Genomic DNA, 18,081 nt, shown 5'->3' with positions numbered 1-18,081 from the left:
TCCGGATGTCAGCCATTTATATCTTTTGACCTGACGATATTCTTTGACCTCTATAGTCTGAGAAATATATTAGATCACACTGATCTTATTCAGAGAGCAGTGGCATATGTACAATTTCGGAGAATCTAAGTTTACTGACTACTGTATATTTTTTAATCACAGTTTCCATGAAATAACTACAAATGTCTTCGTTCTCGGAAGACAGGGGTTCGTTATCTCTTTAGCAGAAAGATACCAAACTGTTTAAACTGCAAACAAACCAACAACTATTAACACTATAATAGACACTATTGCCATACGCGTTTCGACCTCAAGAGGTCATCATCAGTGGCATCAGGGAAATTAATAGATTTAGTCAAATGGTTCAAACTAGATTCAGAATTAAAAATGAAAAGGTATATGACAAGACTTTTGAAGTGACACTGCACTAGATGCCGTTATTCACAGGAGTAAAACTTGCACTTAGCTATCGATCCCGTTGTTCGGTGGCCGTAGCTGGTCTCGGCGAGCTATAGTTGCGTCGTCTGTACCTGTGAACTCCAGAACTGTGGGTGAGAGGTTATAATACGCAATATTCATATTCTGGTCATTAGGCTATTAGGTGAAAATACTATTTTTCGGATGTGAGCACAATACGAATAGTGTGCAGTGTAGAAATTGAGCGAACACCACCGCACAGAGTGCCATATGATCGGTGACTGCCTGTTTTTGCCGTCCCATTGCAGAAGCCAAGCCCTGAGAATTCAAACCCAAATCAATATAGTTCTTTGCAGATGGGGAAAATAAAGGGAAAAAAACGCAGACAATAGCAGAAGCTGCAAAATTTATAGTTGGAAGGTGATGCTTTCGTTTATCCTTAAATATCATTATGTTTGAATAGTATTTTTAATCAAGTGAAGACAAAAGGAAATTTCGAAAAAGATATATTCTGTGTAAACATAGTTATGTTTCATATTTATAAGAGAAGGAATGTTAATCCATCAAGTGTGCTGCGACAAATTAAAGAAACATTCTTTAATGAAGGGGGCTGAAACATATATTTACCGAATTTTAAAACTAGATGGTGATTATACTTCAGTATCTTTGAAAATACTAGATATGGTTAGTACAATTGGATGTGGGCGTTAGTGATCTTAGAAATTGATTTTCTATTCTTGCACGGAATAGCTGTTACTTCAACAGGCTCTTTGATGAAGGAAAAGATATGCAACGACATTCCTAGAATAAAATTAATAGGTAAATATTATATGCGCTCAAGTGTTGCGACTTCAGGTAACTAGCTTCTTTTCCGAGGCTGCACTTAATGTATCTTAGAATTAATTAAATTGATATCAGGGTATTAAATGGAAATTATATGCGTTACAGAATCCTCATGTTGTTCTTTATTACATTTATTTATGATAGTCACAAGTTTATACAATAAATTAATGTTATTAGAGAAAATAATTATAGACTTATTTTCTATTTGTTGTGATTTTATTAGTAAGAAGTCTTTTCATTGTGTACTGAAATATTATAAATTTTAGGCAGTACAAAAAATATTAATATGCGACGTACAGAGTACGTATATAAATAGACATTATCTGGCTTATCAGAGTAATGTAATAAGTAAGTAAATAAATAAATAATATTAACTCATGTAAAACGGTAATAATTAATGTGATGAAATGTATGACGTACAATGTAATTCATGAAGGCGGGAGGCCTCAGTGCCGTTCTTAGCGGCAGTAATAAGCAGGTCAAGGATGTTCTGTCGTTGAGAGGAAAGAAAACTAATTTTTCAAATGCTGTGCAAGACATGTTACATGGAATGCAGTACCAACATATCTAATAATAGGTAGGGCATATTGCCGGATATATGAACTGATTTGGATGTCAGTTATTTTCTGATGATACTGATGTCTCAGCGGCAGTTTTAAATCTTATTCACAGTGTTGCATCAGTAATGTTTTGGGTATCCGTAATATCCTGGGTGTCCAAAGTGCCCAGTTGGGATTAGTGGATCGACAACAATTTCTTCAACCTCTTCTACTACTGCGGGGTATCCGTAATGGTTTTGGAATCCGTAATGTCCTGGGAACCCAAAATGTCCGGTTGGGGTAGGTGGGTCTACAACAATTTCGTCAATTTTTTCTAATATTGTAGGGTGTCCATGGTGGTTTGGGTACCCGTAATATCCTGGGTGTCCAAAGTGCCCAGTTGGGACTAGTGGATCGACAACAATTTCTTCAACCTCTCCTACTACTGCTGGGTATCCGTAATGTTTTTGGAATCCGTAATGTCCTGGGTACCCAAAATGTCCGGTTGGAGTAGGTGGGTCCACAACAATTTCTTCAATCTTTTCTATTACTTTAGGGTGTCCATGGTGGTTTGGGTATCCGTAATATCCTGGGTGTCCAAAGTGCCCAGTTGGGACTAGTGGATCGACAACAATTTCTTCAACCTCTCCTACTACTGCTGGGTATCCGTAATGTTTTTGGAATCCGTAATGTCCTGGGTACCCGAAATGTCCGGTTGGGGTAGGTGGGTCTACAACAATTTCGTCAATTGTTTCTAATATTGTAGGGTGACCATGGTGGTTTGGGTACCCGTAATATCCTGGGTGTCCAAAGTGCCCAGTTGGGATTAGTGGATCGACAACAATTTCTTCAACCTCTTCTACTACTGCGGGGTATCCATAATGTTTTTGGAATCCGTAATGTCCTGGGTACCCGAAATGTCCTGTTGGAGTAGGTGGGTCCACAACAATTTCTTCAATCTTTTCTATTACTTTAGGGTGTCCATGGTGGTTTGGGTATCCGTAATATCCTGGGTGTCCAAAGTGCCCAGTAGGGACTAGTGGATCGACAACAATTTCTTCAACCTCTCCTACTACTGCTGGGTATCCGTAATGGTTTTGGAATCCGTAATGTCCTGGGAACCCAAAATGTCCGGTTGGGGTAGGTGGGTCTACAACAATTTCGTCAATTTTTTCTAATATTGTAGGGTGTCCATGGTGGTTAGGGTACCCGTAATATCCTGGGTGTCCAACGTGCCCAGTTGGGATTAGTGGATCGACAACAATTTCTTCAACCTCTTTTACTAGTGTGGGGTATCCATACTGTTTTTGGAATCCGTAATGTCCTGGGTACCCGAAATGTCCTGTTGGAGTAGGTGGGTCCACAACAATTTCTTCAATCTTTTCTATTATTTTAGGGTGTCCATGGTGGTTTGGGTATCCGTAATATCCTGGGTGTCCAAAGTGCCCAGTTGGGATTAGTGGATCGATAACAATTTCTTCAACCTCTTCTACTACTGCTGGGTATCCGTAATGTTTTTGGAATCCGTAATGTCCTGGGTACCCAAAATGTCCTGTTGGAGTAGGTGGGTCCACAACAATTTCTTCAACTTTTTCTATTATTTTCGGGAGTCCATGGTGTTTTTGGTACCCGTAATATCCTGGGTGTCCCAAGTGCCCAGTTGAGATTGATGGATCTAAAATAATTTCTTCAAATTTTTCTACGACAGTCGGGTATCCGTGATGTGTAGGGATCCCGTAATGTCGAGGGTATCTGTGGTATCCAGACAACACTGGCTTTTCAGTCACAATTTCTTCAATTTGCTCCACAACAGCGGGTTGTCCGTAATGTCCAGGGTATCCATACAGTTTGCGGAAATCATGGAACTCGTGTGAATATGGTCCTTCGAATCCTAGGTTGGATGGATGTCCGGGATAACTGTTGTAAGTGTATTTCTCTCCGTAATGCCCGGGATAAATATCGGCAAAATTTGGTGAAGGCAGATACTTGCTAGGATAACCGTAATAATTATTGTTTCCGTAGTATTCTGGAGACAAGGGACCTGCGTGAATGTTACCAGTTGATAGAAGATGTTTGTCCTGGAGTCCGTAGTATCCTGGATAGCCTGAGTGCCAACTTGAAGGGTAATCGGAACCGTAGGGCAAGGGTTTCTCGATCAGTATGTCGTCTATAATTGAGCTTTGGTAACTGGAGTAGGGATATCCTATGTAATCGAGAGTCTTGCTAATATCGTATCCTGTGTGATCAAAGTTTACATTAGAATATGGCGTGGAGTAGGAGAAGAGAGGGTGATGGTAATTAGCGTTGTCAAAGAAGGGGTCAGGGTTGTAAGGACCTGGGAATGTTTTCCCGCCGAGATATTCAGAAACGCCTCGATGTTCAATGATGGGTGTTTCTGTGACTACTGGAAGAACCAACTCTTCGCCGACGTAAGGCAATCCGGTATTGAGGACACTACTACTGCCTAGTAGTTTGCTGTAGAATGGAGAATGCCTTGTGGATCGTGTTGATGCATCATCGGTGTTTGCCTGAAAATCAGTAAACAAAACAGGATGCAAATGTTGGCAGACTCTGTTTATGTAGCAGCTATATTGTTTACATTTACCTTCCACTGACGGATATACTAAATAGCAACACTTTTATCTACTTAGAGCGTTTGTAAATTGGAAATTTTCACTTCTTTAAACACGATACAATGAATGCTTAGAGTGTAGGAGTTTCTACTTCGGCATCGAACAAAGGTTAGGTCAGCCCTACTCTCTGGCCGCCATTACGTAAAGGAATATATTCCTCCCGGGTCTGTTCCATAGGAATCTGGATGCTCACTAAGTGTGTTCTGGACATGGTGGCAAAGAACGAAATTCCAAATGCCTCTGCTAAGAATCGAAATTCAACCCTTCAGCGCCAACTGAGCGTAGTGTTTATCTTACCAGTGGCTGTTTGATAGATTGTGGACCATACTGTATCATCTTGTCAGTCGTGTTAAAGGTTTTTTTCGCACGAAGGGTTTGTCCTCAAGAGTTAAGTTAGATCAGTGCGAGAATGGATACTGTATCATACAGTATTCATGGAGAAGTCTAATAATTTTATGATTAAGTTTAATGAATGTCGGAATACTGTATAATACATGTATACGTATACCAGACCCTGCGATTCGACAGATTTTGGTAAATGATTCTTGAGACTGCTAGGAACAGCCTTAACAAATTAACCCTACATACTTCATGACTATATATTTGTGTGTGTGTGTGTAAATTACGTAAGACTTTGAAGACTAGCAATTTTTATTTAAGAATCTAGGAAATATTAATTCAGTTGAGCTTATCACTACTTGTTTGTTTTTGTACTTTTAACTTCTGAATTTTGAAGTATTTGTGTTACTTTTTGTGAAACAAATGTGACGAACTTGATTTCATCGTCTAATTAATTGCTTTTGAAGGAAACTGGAAAATTAATGTATGCAGCTGTTTTCCACAAGTGCAGGTCTTTCGAAATAACATAGGGCTTGATTGCCCTCTTGATGCGCAGAAGCGAGTTCAGGTGCGCGGTAGTTCTAATTGCTGTCTGACTGTGCATGTCAAAAATACGTGGTTCTGAATTATGATTACTGTATGCGTGCATTTCTTAGTGCTTCTATCGCCTTAGGACCATAGGAGTATTCGAAAATATGAAATGAGTTGTTCTTACCTGACAAACTGAGATGACCAGAACAGAAAACAGCCACAACGTCTTGGCTGCCATTTTTGGAGTAACACTTAACTTCCGAACTAAGCAAAGTCCTTCTACTCTCGTTTACTGTAGAACTGAAATTACCAGCTGGAACTTCAAGTAACTCAAAAAGACAAATAACTAAGACGTTTCGTGGCGTGGAGGAGGCTTGTGGTTTCTTTGCAGAAACCTCAGCCAACTGATGATTATCGAGAGCTCTCACCTATCTTTTATAGTCCGTCATTCATAGCCGTTTGTTTATTATAGGACGAGGAATCATGATAAGGAATTTGCGTTGTTATTAGAGAGACTTAGTTTACATACCTTTTTGCTTTCCAAGTGTTGAAACGTGGGGTTTTATTGTAAATACAGCAAATACGACATGACAGTCTGTGACCTTTAAGCACGGTCTACTTCAGCAGTCAACCTCCAAGGTTTCTTAGTTGTCGGTGACCGAGGAAAGCTGCGATTCCACGAATGCAGTTATGAAGGCTTGTTTTAAATTTAAAAGAACTTTGATAAGTTACTCTTGCTTCTGTTCTTAAATTTTAAAATAATCTAGGTATAAATACTGTCCATAAATTTGCCCGTCTTCCAAATTATTTATATGCATTACATTTAAAGAATACTGACCATCCATTCCCATCAAGCGGTACATAAGTGAACACAATATAAAAATCGTACTTGTATTAATATATGCCTGTATATCCATGCCTTTATTCTCTGAAAATAACGTATGCAAACTATTTCTATTAAATCTGACCTAAATCTACGCCACCTGTTCTTGGACACATGTTATTTTGTTTCTTATTGGTGAAATATAATACCAATTGAAGATGAGTGTCTTCAGGGTTTTTGCACTATGTAGTCTGATAAAGGTTTGCTGACGTTTCAGAGGTCTTGCTTCCTCCAACATAAGAGCATCGTGATCACGGTAGTATCAGCTTTGGAACGTCGGTAAACCTCTATCAGACTACACTACACCTAATAGTGGATAAAACGAATACATTGAAATTGATCTAAGGGATCTAGCGATATTGCTCTTGTGGTGTGCGTGACTATGCGTGACGTACAGTAACGGAGTGACGAGATGTTGCAAAAATATTGAAACGTGACGAATAAATACAAAGCGTGACCAATCGTGATAATGCGTGACTATGCGTGACGTACTGAAAGGGCGTGACGAATTGTGGCCATAAGTGTTCAAAACGTCACAACAATTGTCAAAACGTTACCTAACCTAACAAAATCCACAAAACAAACACCCTAACCTAACCTAACTTAACCTAACCTAACCCAACCTAACCTAACCTAGCGTAACCAGTCTTTACTCTATCTAACGTATCGAAAAATAGCAGAAATTAACCGAGCCGTACGTAACATAACTTAAGCGTGCAAAAACGTGATTTAGTGACCATGCGTGATCAAGCGTGACATTGCGTGACTAAGCGTGACCTGCGGTTAAGGCGTGGATAGGGATCGCCAAATGTGTCGAAACGTGACTATGATTTACGAAACGTGACCAAGCGTGACAAGGCGTGACTATGCGTGACGTACAGTAACGGAGTGACGAGATGTTGCCATAAATATCGAAACGTGACGAATAAATACAAAGCGTGACCAAGCGTGACTATGCGTGACGTACTGAAAGGGCGTGACGAATTGTGGCCATAAGTGTTCAAAACGTCACAACAATTGTCAAAACGTTACCTAACCTAACAAAATCCACAAAACAAACACCCTAACCTAACCTAACCTAACTTAACCTAACCTAACCTAACCCAACCTAACCTTTCCCAACCTAACCTAACCTATCCTAGCGTAACCAATCTTTACTCTATCTAACATATCGCAAAATAGCAGAAATTAACCGAGCCGTACGTAACATAACTTAAGAGTGCAAAAACGTGATTTAGTGACCACGCGTGACCAAGCGTGACATTGCGTGACTAAGCGTGACCTGCGTTTACGGCGTGGATAGGGATCGCCAAATGTGTCGAAACGTGACTATGATTTACAACGCGTGACGAAACGTGACCAAGCGTGACAATGCGTGACTATGCGTGACGTACAGTAACGGAGTGACGAGATGTTGCCATAAATATCGAAACGTGACGAATAAATACAAAGCGTGACCAAACGTGATAATGCGTGACTATGCGTGACGTACTGAAAGGGCCTGACGAATTGTTTCCATAAGTGTTCAAAACGTCACAACAATTGTCAAAACGTTACCTAACCTAACAAAATCCACAAAACAAACACCCTAACCTAACCTAACTTAACCTAACCTAACCCAACCTAACCTTTCCCAACCTAACCTAACCTAACCTAGCGTAACCAGTCTTTACTCTATCTAACGTATCGCAAAATAGCAGAAATTAACCGAGCCGTACGTAACATAACTTAAGCGTGCAAAAACGTGATTTATTGACCACGCGTGACCAAGCGTGACATTGCGTGATTAAGCGTGACCTACGTTTACGGCGTAGAAAGGGATCGCCCAATGTGTCGAAACGTGACGATGATTTACAACGCGTGACCAAGCGTGATAATGGGTGAGTAGTGACCGACGGAAACTCCTTCATCCCTTCCTTCCTTCCTTCCCTCATTGAGTGGTTCGCATACTGGACACTCCCTGCAAGGCTAGCGGCCATAATCGGTGGATCCAGTTCTACTAAACGTCGGTTGCTTGAGGAGCACTCCATGTTACGATGTCCCTTACGACCTTCACCCCTTTTTCGGTCAGTCACGTGGACACCGTTCATTGAAGTCATAATGTTGTTTACTGATCTGAATGTATATTAAGTGACATTTATAAATACTAATTTGGCTTCAACCTTGAAGATAAATTTTAGCTAGTCGGTCCTTCAAGTCTTCACATGTGAGGCCATTCTTTGTTTTACTTTGAAATTGCAGTCACATCGTTTTGAAAGGTTGCCAGATTGTTAGCCTTAATTTTAGATTGGGGAGGGAACCTCAGGTGTCCGCTTTATATGAAACTTCTTTTGCCTCAACACAGTTATGGGGAGCTGTGTCCGTAATGCCCGTAATATCCATACCGGGAATCGAACATCGGCTTTCATTGAAAAACCATATCTTTACCATCAAAACTATAACTTCTCTGAAATAGCAGTAATAATAATAATAATAGCAAAAGATAAAGGTACCCCTCCAACACACGGTGTTATTAAGAAATAAGACAGCCTGTGGAGTGTTTGTTAATATTAACAATAATTTATTTTACATTTATATAACAATTCAGTGTAGAAATAAGCTCCGGAATAAAATGACACACTTTGGTACTGCAATACGTGTTGCATGGAATATCGTTGGGTTCCATATCTCCGGTGCAATTTGACCGCCATTTTGTTGCCGGTTAGTATAATTCGTGCAGTATAAAAGAAATACATTCAGAGAAAGGAGTTTAATTTTAATAGTAGTGGTATTGCGTAATGGTTGTATATAATATTTACAAAATATACATTTAACAACTGTCCGGTACATGTATGTAGTACACTTGATATCAGTGGAGTCATTTCGTTTACATTAACAATTTAATGTCCACTAAATGCGCGAGTTTATCACGTTCGTGCAATGAACTTTTCAAATTATGAACATACAAATAAACTAGTTATAAGAGGCGGTGAAATAAAGGTGGGCCGTGTTCGTTTTCTTTCCGCAGAAGTTGTGTTTTATTATGTGCCCTACTCGCATTATGGAAAAATTGTCTTGTCTAGGCGGTGCCAGAAATGATACTGTATGAAAAATGTGCATTGTTGTTGGCAATGAGACTATTTTCTGCGAAGATGTGGCCACCACTAAATTCTCCAATACGATAAATACCTTCAAGCGTTTATACTGTATTTTGAAATAAATGTATCAAAATTCGTATCCCACTTTTATATGAATTTACATTGTTTTGTTTACATGGCGCATTGACTTAATATTTACTTAAGAAAATGTACAATTTGACACTTGCAGATGGAAATAACTCTTTAATATGTATATTTTTATTGTGCCTTAATTTAAAAATTGCACAAATTTCGGACGCTGGCTCTGCTTCCATCTTCAGGTGAGCAACTTGTCGTGCTTTTGAATGACCAGTTCCGTTTCTGTCCGCATAACCCTTCGCCTTTGTTGGGATTAGTACGTTAGGTTAAGTGTTTTTGCCATTCATTTCATAGGCCTATGTATAGGTGTGAACTGGTTCAACAGAAGAAGACTATTGAAATACGGAAAACTGCGAGATCTAATACTCGTCAGACACGTATGGACTTCGTATCTGTGTTTCAAGTCCAACGTCGCTGTCCGGGATTTCTCTAGGGTATACCTCATGACTGTGTTGAGATCTTCTCTGGGGCCGGTGCAAATCCAATTTCTCAGAAGGAGAGTATTCTTCGTAATGTCGGTAGTGAGCAGGGACGTATTTTGCTATTACTTGTGGTGGTAACTTATACGAGTAATGTTTGGATTTCTTGTTCCCAATGGAACTGGCTTCTGTATATTCAGAATGCTCGTGTGGATGTATGGCACCTGGGTAATCTGTGATATGTTTTATTGGGTCTGTGTGACTCTCTTTTCCCTTACTAATGTGGTTGCCAACTTTAGAAAGAAATGAATGCTTGGGTTGGGTATTAGTTTTCTTGGGTTCTAATCGATATTTTTCATTTCTATTTAGGTTTTCAAATACTTTATCCTCTTCTGTCTGAAATATTTGATCTAGTGGGATCCTAGGTAATGAACTATGCCTCTGATTATAAAGCTTTTCGGAAAGTAGATTTTTTTCGGACGCACTTATGGGTCTATTGTATTGAGATTCATGCACTAATTTAGCATCATTTTGGGTGGAATATCCATACATGTTTCCAGTTTTCCATTCGTCCAGATCATATTCCTTAACCTCTCCCTCATATTTCTGACGTTTTCTGGTCGCATCTATATTGTCTGTGTTGAAGAGAATTACTTTGTCTAATAATGAAGGTATAACGGTTTCTGCAGCTTTGTTATCAGCAATGGCCTTTGAAATTTTGTGGTCCCTGTCTTCTTGTGTACATTCCTTGCATTTTCTTACACATTTACCCATGCAAGACACATTTAAGACTTTGTTTCTGCATGGAGATTGTTTGACTCCCTCACGGACACCTGTTGGCACCAGTTTTCCCTTTTTGTTGCGCGGCAACTTGAATGTTTCGTGAACAGCGAAATGTCTGCCCTCAGACTTGTTCACCACGTTCGTGGGCCCTTTCTGTTCCTCGTACCTCTTAATTTTGTCGTAATACTTGGTAGTCTTGGGATGATTTATGTTATTTCGCAAATCACACTGACGAATATGTGTGTACAGTCCAGTATCAGTATCTCCCTTGTGGATTTCGCATGGCAGTTTAATTTTACTTTTGAATCCAATTTCATTTGTTTTGAAACCTGCATTTGAATTTATCTCTGGGTGACTTCTTTCTGCATTATAATAATTCATTTTCACATCGTTTAATATTTGATTTTTCATATGACCCCAGTCATTAATATTTGAGGAAGATATATTCATGTCTGCGAGCCCGTGTTTTCCAAGCATCTTACTGATTGATTCTTCGATTTGAAGCTGTACTGCGTCAGCACGAAGCTGCAGACTTAGATCTTCTTTTTTCCCTGTTGCATTTCCTTTCGATTTCGATTTGTTGAGATGTGGCATCAGTGAGTGCGAATTGTAATCATGGACGGCGATGCGATCGGTGTTCCTGTGCATAGTACCGGGCGAAATTTTGTCATTATTGTATTGTAAATTACTCGCAGTTCGTTGAAAACTAACAGGAGAGTAATGTGTCTCCTCTATTAATTTTCCATCTTTAATGTGAATGCTGGGACGAATGTTGCTTCGTATTAAATTTGCTTTGTTACCTGGGAAACGTTCGTTATTTAATTCCCAAGTTATCCCATAAGGGCTGGCGTTTTGAGGGGTGTGTTTTATAAAATAGGTTTCATTAAATTGGCGGAAAAGGTTTGGTAGTGCATTTTCTTTGTCTCCGTGATTCTCATTGTTTGTGGGAGAAAAAGATTTCTTTATATTCTCTACTTTAATTTTAACATTTGGATGATGGCGAGTTCCTCTGAAGTCGCCTGTTTGGTAATTGTTTAGATTGTCGTCTAGATTTGTTTCTACGTTACTGCAGCGGCAGTGTTCAGACTCTTCCTTGTTTATATAAGAATTGGATTTAGATATCTTTCTCTTATCTGTTTTAGCATAAAATTTTGGGTTATAAGAGGCTTCTCTGAACATTAATGTTCGATGATCTTTTATGCTATCTTCTGTATTTATTTCGTCTTTACTGGATCTGTCATGATTCCTGTGGTGACTGAAATAGTCCCACGGACCAGTTTTCCTGTAAATATTAATGCTTCCAGCATCTTGAGCCAAAGTTTCAATGTTGTGGGCATCTTTTTTAAGCTTCTTATTCTGTTGCTGAGACAAAGTGTCACTGTGTTTGCTGCATGGATATGAAGATGTTGTATAATCAATTGTATTAGATTTTTCTTCTATGGGCATGTCTTTACCTTTTTGCTCGCGTGTATATTCTTTGCCGTTTTGAGCAGAGATCGGTATGGTGGTATGCCCTTCTTCAATACCACCCTGTTTATATTTCAAATCATATTCATTCCGGTTGTTGTCTCCTTGTCGGTAGCCTCCTTCATTATTTTCGACAGAAAAAAGTATGCCTTTCGATTGGTGAGGGAAATACCCTATAATTTCCTTGTCGTTCCGAACGAAAGACAGGTCGCTATAAATCTGATCGCTTAATTTCATGTCTGTCTTAAAATTATTTCCGTGAGTGACCGAATTATATTGATCTAAACCAGTGCTTTTGTATATTTCCGGATCACTATGATAATCATCATTGTGACTGGAAACAGGATGCACAGAATCGTTGTCTAACTTCGTGCTTTTATCTTTTTCGTGTAGATACGTTGGTGAGTTTTTGATGAACAATTTCCCCATATCTTGATCTTTGTCATCAAGATACTGTGTGATCTGGTGGAGTTCCGTTCCAAAGAGCTTATTTCCTTGTTTGAAAAATGGTCTTTCTCTGTTTCTTGCAGTTACAGTATACGGTGGTTTAACACGAGACTTAAACCCGGGACTACTGCCGTTTTTGTTTACAGTGTTGATGGGAACTGTTTGCCGGTGTACTTTGGACAAGTTCATGTTGGAAGACTGGCGGTTTGTTTCAAATCGTTTCCATCTAACCGTTTCACTTCTGTTGTCAGTTTCATCAAGATTTCTTTCAGATGCATCCTCTTCCCTCTTGTCCTCAGTTGTGTCGCCCGGATACTCAGAGTTCTTTACATCTTCGTGTTGATTTATGCTATCAGATGGATACACGATTTTTTGTTCTACTTCTGAGGCGTTCCATGTTTTGTTTATTCTGTGGGTATCCTGTGACTCCTGCTGCGTCTCAGAGCTAAAGGGAATTCCACTGTCAGTCGTACTGTTCTCTTGGTTATGGTAATGTATTTGGTTCGGTGTAAGAATAATTGGATCATCATTTATGCCAACAATTGTTTCTTCCTTGTTACTATTTATCAAAGATTTATTGTTCTGTAGTGAATTTAATTGTTTCTTCTTGTTAATTGAATCTGCATCTAACTTAATTTTATGTTCGTGCATGTTCATAAATTCATAAATTTCTTTGGAGTCTGCATTATTTGTTTCACTTTGTATTTCTGATTTTCCATTGAAATTGTTATTATACTGACCTTCAGTTACTTTCCTACCAAATGTATTAGAAAAGGTTTGTTGCTTCTTGTTGACAGTCGTGTCGTTTTTACTGTACGCCGAAATGGCGTTGTCTGAAAGACTTCTATGGATCGCTGGTGAAAGTGACGTATGATCCATTTCGTCTGAAATGTTTTCTTCGGTCTCCTCATGTGTTGTGCCTTTGGGATTGTAATTTTGATGTTTTCGCGGGTGTTTTGCCTTTGTGTTTTGTGCATCATAATGCTCTACGCGTTTGTGATGAGCGTTGCTTTCATTCCTTGCTTTGTTATATCTTGGAAATGTGTTGTTCACTTCATCATCTGCATTATCTTTCCAGAACGAATCCGTTTCGAGAAAATTAGCGTCCTTGTTACTGAAATCTTGTGCTCCAAAATAATGAACCCAGGACATATCTTCGTAAGTTCTCCTGTCTTCATCCGATGCTATGTAACTGAAGCTGTCTACTTTGCTGGTTGTGTAAGGGAACGCTGTGTTATGTTCGAGGTTTTCTGATGGAAGGAGGTGATTAAAGCTGTCGTTTGTTTCTTCCGACACTTTGTCGTTGTGTTTGTGGGAAGAGTGACGCTGGTTTCTGCGCATAAAATTTCTGTAACTGGTGGAGTTATTAGGTAAACTAGGCGATACTGAACGTTTGTCGTTCTGTTGGTTCTGCATAGGTGAGTGAGACAATGCGTATTGCTTTGCTTTTGCATGATTTACATCTTCGGTCTCTGAACTGCTGTGTTCATTGGAAGATATTGTTCCCACAAATTCCAAACTGCTGTTATTTTCTGTATGGGACTCAGACCTTCCCAAAACCGAATTTTTGTCAAACGTTAATATAAAATAATCTCCAGAGGCAATGGAACCAAAACCATCCTTGGCTGTGTGATCATATCCTATGTTTTCATCATTAGTATCTCGTTTTTCTCTGCTTCTGTGATGGTTTATCTGCTTCTTATTGCTATAGCTGTCACTGTGTGTGTAATATTCTCTGTCATCGTACCTGGGTCCTTTGTTTAGATAGTAGGCTGAATTATTGGCACTTCTACTTGAGTAGAAATCATGGCAGTCCGCCCCGACACCTTCGCTACTGAAATTACAAAGCATATGCATGACCTGAAATCACTTACTTAAGTAGTGACATAGCATTACACACTTGCGCATATTTTCGCGTAGACGTGCCACCGTGGCACCGAAATTCGCGGTTAGCATTCCAGTTTAGTGTTCTCGGGGTCCCGGGTTCCATTCTCAGCCCCATAGGCCGTTTATCTTTCTTTCATTATTTTCCTCTCTCCAGGCTGAGATAGTGACTTTAAGCAGACCGCAGTCTCTTCTTTCCACATATTTCCCGTATCATAGTTCATAATCGTCCACCCATTCGACTCCGTGCAATCCTCTGTATTTATTATTTATCTAATGACGGTATCTCAGATTGTGCAGCGTCGAATGAGAGAGTGGTTAATTAATAATGAGTTGGAAAGAATGTGGAAGAAAACGGTCGTGGTCTATTTGGATGTACTTTTTCGGTATTTTCTTGGAGGGACTAAGGAATCCCACGAAAGCCTCGGACAGGATAGCTGGCCTCTGGACCGGAATTTGAACCCCGAGATCTGGAATCTTTAATGAATTATAGACGTCATATGCATGGGGATAACCTGCCTCTTTAAAAAATTAAATACCTCTTGATTTAGTTATCTGCTTACGTCTTGGGGTGTGGCTTTGGTGTAGGCACTAGCGGCTCGTAGTTAAACAAATATTTGAGCTCCTCCTCGAGTGCCGGAGGGACCTCCAGTTTGTAGTCGTAAGAGCTGCCCGCAAAGGCTGGATTCTTCCTGGGAACTTGCAGCTGGTAGTCGTAGGAGTGTTGACGTTCATCCTTGATTTGTCGAGGCGGCACATGCACTGAATATCCGTAGCTGTACGTTTTTGGTGCCGTTAGAATCCTCGACACCTCTTCGTGGTAGGGTAGAGCCTGGTGATAAATGCAGCTATTAATTCAACGAATGATATTGTAGGGGATGACGTATCCAACAAGTTCCTGGCCGTATAAGTTTTTATGTTTTATTTATTATTATTTTCTTAGTCTCTAGACAGGCTACATTGCGTAAAGTATCCACCATATCCTGTATCTTTTCGTTCCTAGGCTGTGATTTTTCCCAACGGTTTAGAACTTAACACCAAGAGCGAAATTTCAAAATAAATATGGAGTGGACGTAATATTATAAGCAAACAAGTCGCTTGGAATAAATAAACGTGCATAGTTTCATTGCTTAACATGAATTTCGTACTTACTTCTTCTGACCTTTTGTGATGGAGATATGAACCGGCCATCACCTGAAAAAATGGAAATTGTCGTGTTAACTCAGATTGACCAAGCGTCGTTTACTAGCAAAAAACCGTTAGCTGGGGATGAATAATGCGAGTCGAGCACAGTCCTTGAAAAGCTAACAGTCGCAAAAATAATCAAGAAATTCCCCGCCTTTATATTGCCTGAACATTAATTATCGTATCCACTAGATCCCGCTGCGGGATCATATCCTGAACCTTTTCAATCTATTCCAGACCTTTACATCCTCTGATTTAAAATTAATTTTAATATTATCTTTCTATCTACGCTTTTGTCCGTTTGTCCGTTCAGGTTTTCCGACTAACATTTTGATACATGTCTCAACCATTGCATGGTTTTTATTTGGTCATCCTAATAATATTTGATAAAGAGGACGCAGCCTGAAGCTCCTCACTGCAAAAATCTCTCCATCCTTCTTTTACTTTCTTTTCCTTATACACGATTATAATTGTGTTGCTTCTTGCGTACTCAAGAACACAATGCTGAAGAATATAGTTTGCTTAAGAGAATGGAGAAATTTACACAGTGAGGAGCTTCATAATGTGTAGGCTACTCTTCTGTCTAATGGAGTATGAGACAGACGAGAAATATAGAACGCATTGTGACGTGAAGAATGCATACAGCATTTTGGTTGACGACCTGTAGGGAAGTGACCACCTGCGAGGTCCTAGGCATGTATGGGGCGAAAATTTTAAAAAGAATCTGAAAGCAATCCGGTGTGAGGATGCTGGCATTCAAGAGACAGCGTAGGGCCCACTGTTGAGCTTTTGCGAACACGAGAATTGAATTTCTGGTTTAAATGGAAGGGAGAGATTCCTGACTAGCTGGACAACTGCAGAATTAGTAATTGGGGACTGAAAACTAAAAATGTGGCTCGAAAAGAACTGTAAGTATTTTAAGTTCTGAAAGGGGTTTATTTTCGTGTCGACTTATGTTCAGATGAATTTGGTGTTTGCGACCAGATTGCTGCAACATTGCTTCCCAGAATAATCTGGCAGTATCTTGTCTCTCTCTCTCTCTCTCTCTTTTCTGTGAGCATCTCGAAAATTTCTTCTACTCCGAAGCAGGTCACGAACTGCATTTGAAAATCACCACTTCATACTTGTTCCTCTTACAGAATAAAATTGCGACATTTTGCATATAACAACAGCTCTGCTTACCTGGCAAATAGATGTCAGTATCATCAGGCCTCCTGTCACGGGGGAATTACGCTGAACCATGTTTCTTGTTCCTGTTCTGACTGGGGTGCGACTTGATATGCAAGCTGCTGGCGTATACATTCAGTTATCCGTTCTGTGTCCGTGACACTGCCTTTATATTACAGCGATATTGCGTAAGTTTTATGCAGTTTACTTAGCTTAAAACATTATATTTACATTTTCTGTATTGTTTTCATAATATTATCCCTATATTAGGTACCTTATTACTCATCTGTTTCTTGTAAATTCCATAACACACGAGCGAGGCCACAGCACACAGTGCCATACGGTTGTTATTGACTCGGGAGATCTACAGGTCGTCCATCTTCTGTAGGTTCCACACTTCGGATGAATTAATGTGAAAAGTATGCGTTTGTTGGGAAAATCTGACTTTAAACACACATGTTCCGTCTGTGCATTGAACTTGTGTGAAGCCGCAGGTTTAAGCATGAAACTTATCTGAATAATACTTAAAAATCAATTCCTATTTCAAAGAAAATTCCACTACAGTTGGTTAATTCTGTTCAAGGAAATAATCACTGTTTACCCTGAGATCCATACAGAACCCAAAAATACATTCTTAAGGCTATGCCATTTATTGTTATGAGGGTCGGACATATAGTTACTACTGCGATATGAAGAGTTAAAGCTGACCAGTGCTTTCAGACAAAATTACTTTAGTAACAGTAGTTTAGTTGAAGTCTCTTCAAACTCCGGACGGGACGAATTATCCTTAGTGTGGTTACCGGTGTCTCACTGAGATTTCGGGGTTAATTAATTAAACCAAAACACGACCGTCTCCCATTCGATGTTAATTTGAAGCGAACGTTGTTAGTGACCTTGAGTGTTGACACAGATGTGATTAAACAAAACTTTCTTTGTATTCTTGTAGCATAAGGCCTGTTTATTTTCAACCACTTACACTGAAATCCCCTCAGAGGTTGTACAGCATAGTCCGTCTCACCCATACAACGAGTAGAATGAATAAACATGAAAATTTGTCTGTACAAAAGAGAACGGTTGTAATCTCTGAAAAAGAAAGTTTTGGGGGTGTTTGAAACTATAATTACGGAATAAAATGAGAAATGAAAGGATTGAAGGAAAATATCCCGTGTTGTGTCCAGAAAAAGAGAATTTTGGGAAAGGATGTGCTAAAAATCGTTGAAAGGAAAGAAAGAAAGGATTGTTTACACCGAATCTGTGATTCGATGGAAGTAACTAATTTGAAATAAGGGACATAATATGATCAACAGAGTTAGAGTAAATGAACAGCGA

General features: G+C 39.4%; 2 protein-coding genes across 2 annotated transcripts; both read right to left on the bottom strand.

The window, feature by feature from the left end:
* Positions 1–1,506: 1,506 nt before the first annotated feature.
* LOC110829445 (uncharacterized) lies at positions 1,507–5,696 on the bottom strand. The gene is made up of 2 exons (XM_022063162.2): positions 5,487–5,696; positions 1,507–4,327 (listed from the first exon to the last, which is right to left on the bottom strand). Exons 1-2 carry the CDS (start codon positions 5,538–5,540, stop codon positions 1,940–1,942), a joined length of 2,442 nt encoding a protein of 813 aa, XP_021918854.2. The 5' UTR covers positions 5,541–5,696; the 3' UTR covers positions 1,507–1,939.
* Positions 5,697–8,777: 3,081 nt separating this feature from the next.
* Positions 8,778–16,856, bottom strand: LOC110829440 (uncharacterized). The gene is made up of 4 exons (XM_087356381.1): positions 16,768–16,856; positions 15,553–15,594; positions 14,964–15,232; positions 8,778–14,350 (listed from the first exon to the last, which is right to left on the bottom strand). Exons 1-4 carry the CDS (start codon positions 16,825–16,827, stop codon positions 9,760–9,762), a joined length of 4,962 nt encoding a protein of 1,653 aa, XP_087212507.1. The 5' UTR covers positions 16,828–16,856; the 3' UTR covers positions 8,778–9,759.
* Positions 16,857–18,081: the final 1,225 nt, after the last annotated feature.

This window comes from Zootermopsis nevadensis, unplaced genomic scaffold (assembly GCF_977971745.1).
Source record: "Zootermopsis nevadensis isolate Lab colony 2312 unplaced genomic scaffold, Znev_1.0 Znev_ptg000027l, whole genome shotgun sequence".
Lineage (NCBI taxonomy): Eukaryota > Metazoa > Arthropoda > Insecta > Blattodea > Termopsidae > Zootermopsis > Zootermopsis nevadensis.
This window is presented reverse-complemented; position numbering and strand designations above follow the sequence as displayed.

Coding starts and splice junctions, on each gene's coding strand:
- LOC110829445 (XM_022063162.2), bottom strand. CDS start 5,540: ATGGCAGCCAAGACGTTGTGGCTGTTTTCTGTTCTGGTCATCTCAGTT. Junction 4,328..5,486: donor TGGTCATCTCAGTTTGTCAG/GTAAGAACAACT, acceptor ACTGATTTTCAG/GCAAACACCGATGATGCATC.
- LOC110829440 (XM_087356381.1), bottom strand. CDS start 16,827: ATGGTTCAGCGTAATTCCCCCGTGACAGGAGGCCTGATGATACTGACA. Junction 15,595..16,767: donor TACTGACATCTATTTGCCAG/GTAAGCAGAGCT, acceptor CCATTTTTTCAG/GTGATGGCCGGTTCATATCT. Junction 15,233..15,552: donor ATCACAAAAGGTCAGAAGAA/GTAAGTACGAAA, acceptor ATTTATCACCAG/GCTCTACCCTACCACGAAGA.